Source organism: Aplysia californica, unplaced genomic scaffold, assembly GCF_000002075.1.
Source record: "Aplysia californica isolate F4 #8 unplaced genomic scaffold, AplCal3.0 scaffold00717, whole genome shotgun sequence".
NCBI lineage: Eukaryota > Metazoa > Mollusca > Gastropoda > Aplysiida > Aplysiidae > Aplysia > Aplysia californica.
This window is the reverse complement of record NW_004797987.1, coordinates 33,176-35,143: the sequence shown is the minus strand read 5'-3', so window position 1 is coordinate 35,143 and position 1,968 is coordinate 33,176. Positions and strand designations below refer to the sequence as shown.

The window sequence follows — 1,968 nt, the reverse complement described above, 5'->3', positions numbered from 1 at the left end:
TTGTTGTTGTTGTTGTTTTGTTTGGGGGGGGGTTGTTTTTTGTTGTTTTTTTGTTGTTGTTGAATCCAAGAGGCTTTACTAAGAGGCTTTTCACAGTTCTGGAACATTCACTCCAATGTTATTCTCTTGGTTACGAAACAAGATCCTGATCATGACTTCCCCCCCCCCTCCCGACCACAGGGGAACACATCCCTCCAGAAGAGCGAGGTCGAAAAACCGTTCTCGTGGATCCCTGACGTGTCGTGGGAGGACTGTAGCAGGCTAGCCGCTGACTTCCCAGACCAGTTCTCCACGCTACTCACGGACATAGCCACCAAGGAGACGGCTTGGAAGGAGGTGGGAGACAGTACTTTTGTTCTGATTATTATCAAAGATAGTACATAGCAAGATAGTTCACAGGATAGTACATAGCAAGATAGTTCACGAGATAGCACATAACAAGATAGTTCACAAGATAGTACATAGCAAGATAGTTCACTCCTCTCTTTGAGTTTAGTTTTAGTTTAGTAGAGGTTTTTCGGCGCTCGCAACTGCATAAGGTCATACGAGCGCCAGAAGATTAGAGGTGTTACAAGAGAGTAACAAACATAAAAAAGATGAAGGGGAGATAATGACTATATATGTTTGATAGGAAAGAAGAAGCAAACCACTCCTCTCTTTGAACAAATTTATAAAGCGTCATCAAATCCGGTGGCGCCCTCTTCGAAAAAGCGCCCGCTTTGCGAACAGAGTTACCCTACTTGTGTGGAAAACATCAAAGTGGAACTAACAAGTTTTTTGATAAATTAGAATTCAAATTTCGGAAGAACACTTTTTAAAAATATTTGCGCTGATTAAAAAAAAAAAAACTCTTCCGGTGGGAAGAGGCGACTGTTTTCTTCGTTTAATTTGACTTTAGAGTGAGAGGCGAGGGGTCATTAAGAGTTTTTTAAACCCTAAACCCGAACAGCTGAAGAACAGCAGTTGATCTGCGCGCGCAAAGGGGTGCTATTCCCGTTCTTCTTCTGGAGAAACGAAAGACAGCTTCGGAACAAAGACTGCAGCGCCATCTGAAGCAATAAGCGGACTTCCGTGGACACTTTTTTTGGCCGAGTGAACCATCTTGTTATGTACTATCTCTGTTGTTATGAACTAGCTAGGTAACCGTTCAATGAATGGGCAAAAAAAGAATCGATGGTCAAGTCTTTGTGTAAACAGAGCACGCTGCTTGTGAAACGGAAGCCTTACTATCGCCATTTTTCCCTCTACTTCTTTTGTATATTTGTCATTCTATTGTGAACTGCGATTTCCGGGGTGCCTTGATAGTCGAAACAGACTTTGTGTTGTTGAGTTTAGAGAGGTGAGCAGAGAAAGCCTGATTCCCCGTTTTAACTCCTCTGTTGACATCCACCCCTTGGCGCTCATATGACTTTATTAAGCAGTTGTGAGCGCCGTAAAACCTTACTAAAACAAACAAGCAAGTGCCGTAAAACGCTTACTCAAGCAAGAACATAATATGTCGCTTTAAAGGACAAGCGGGCTAACCCAGATTTCGGGGGTTTCCAGAAATCTTGACCTACACTAAAGAGGGCATTGTCCAACCTGTAGGAGAATTTTAATTTCATTGGTGTTAATATTGAACATTGGTTATAGAGAAAACTCTCCTTGTCTTTTAAAGAAACTGAACAAGGGGCAAAAACTTTACTTTCGATTTTCTCAAAACAGCATATTTCGGGATAGCCCCTTGTGCTTAAAAGCGACCATTTAAGAAAACGTTCGTTCCTTGTGTTTCTCCACCAGTGGTATGACCTGGACATGCCAGAGGCGACCGAGCTCCCTGCTGGCTACGACAAGACACTGACCTCCTTCCAGAAGCTGGTCCTTTTGAGATGCTTCCGCGTGGACAGGATCTACAGGGCCATCATGGAGTGAGTTTCTTCTGGTGCTGGTCAGAGGAATGGGCGGTTTATGTGATGGTTCGCTGTTGTT

The 1,968-nt window shown here is 43.3% G+C and overlaps 1 protein-coding gene across 1 annotated transcript in view; it reads left to right on the top strand.

Moving 5' to 3' along the window:
• The window catches only part of LOC101851371 (dynein heavy chain 10, axonemal), a gene marked incomplete in the record, with an annotated part of 20,667 nt that extends 18,756 nt beyond the window's left edge, over positions 1 to 1,911 (top strand). The window contains 2 exon segments of the mRNA XM_013088285.1: positions 181 to 336; positions 1,780 to 1,911. Of these exon segments, the coding sequence (XP_012943739.1) occupies positions 181 to 336; positions 1,780 to 1,911 (288 nt within the window).
• Positions 1,912 to 1,968: the final 57 nt, after the last annotated feature.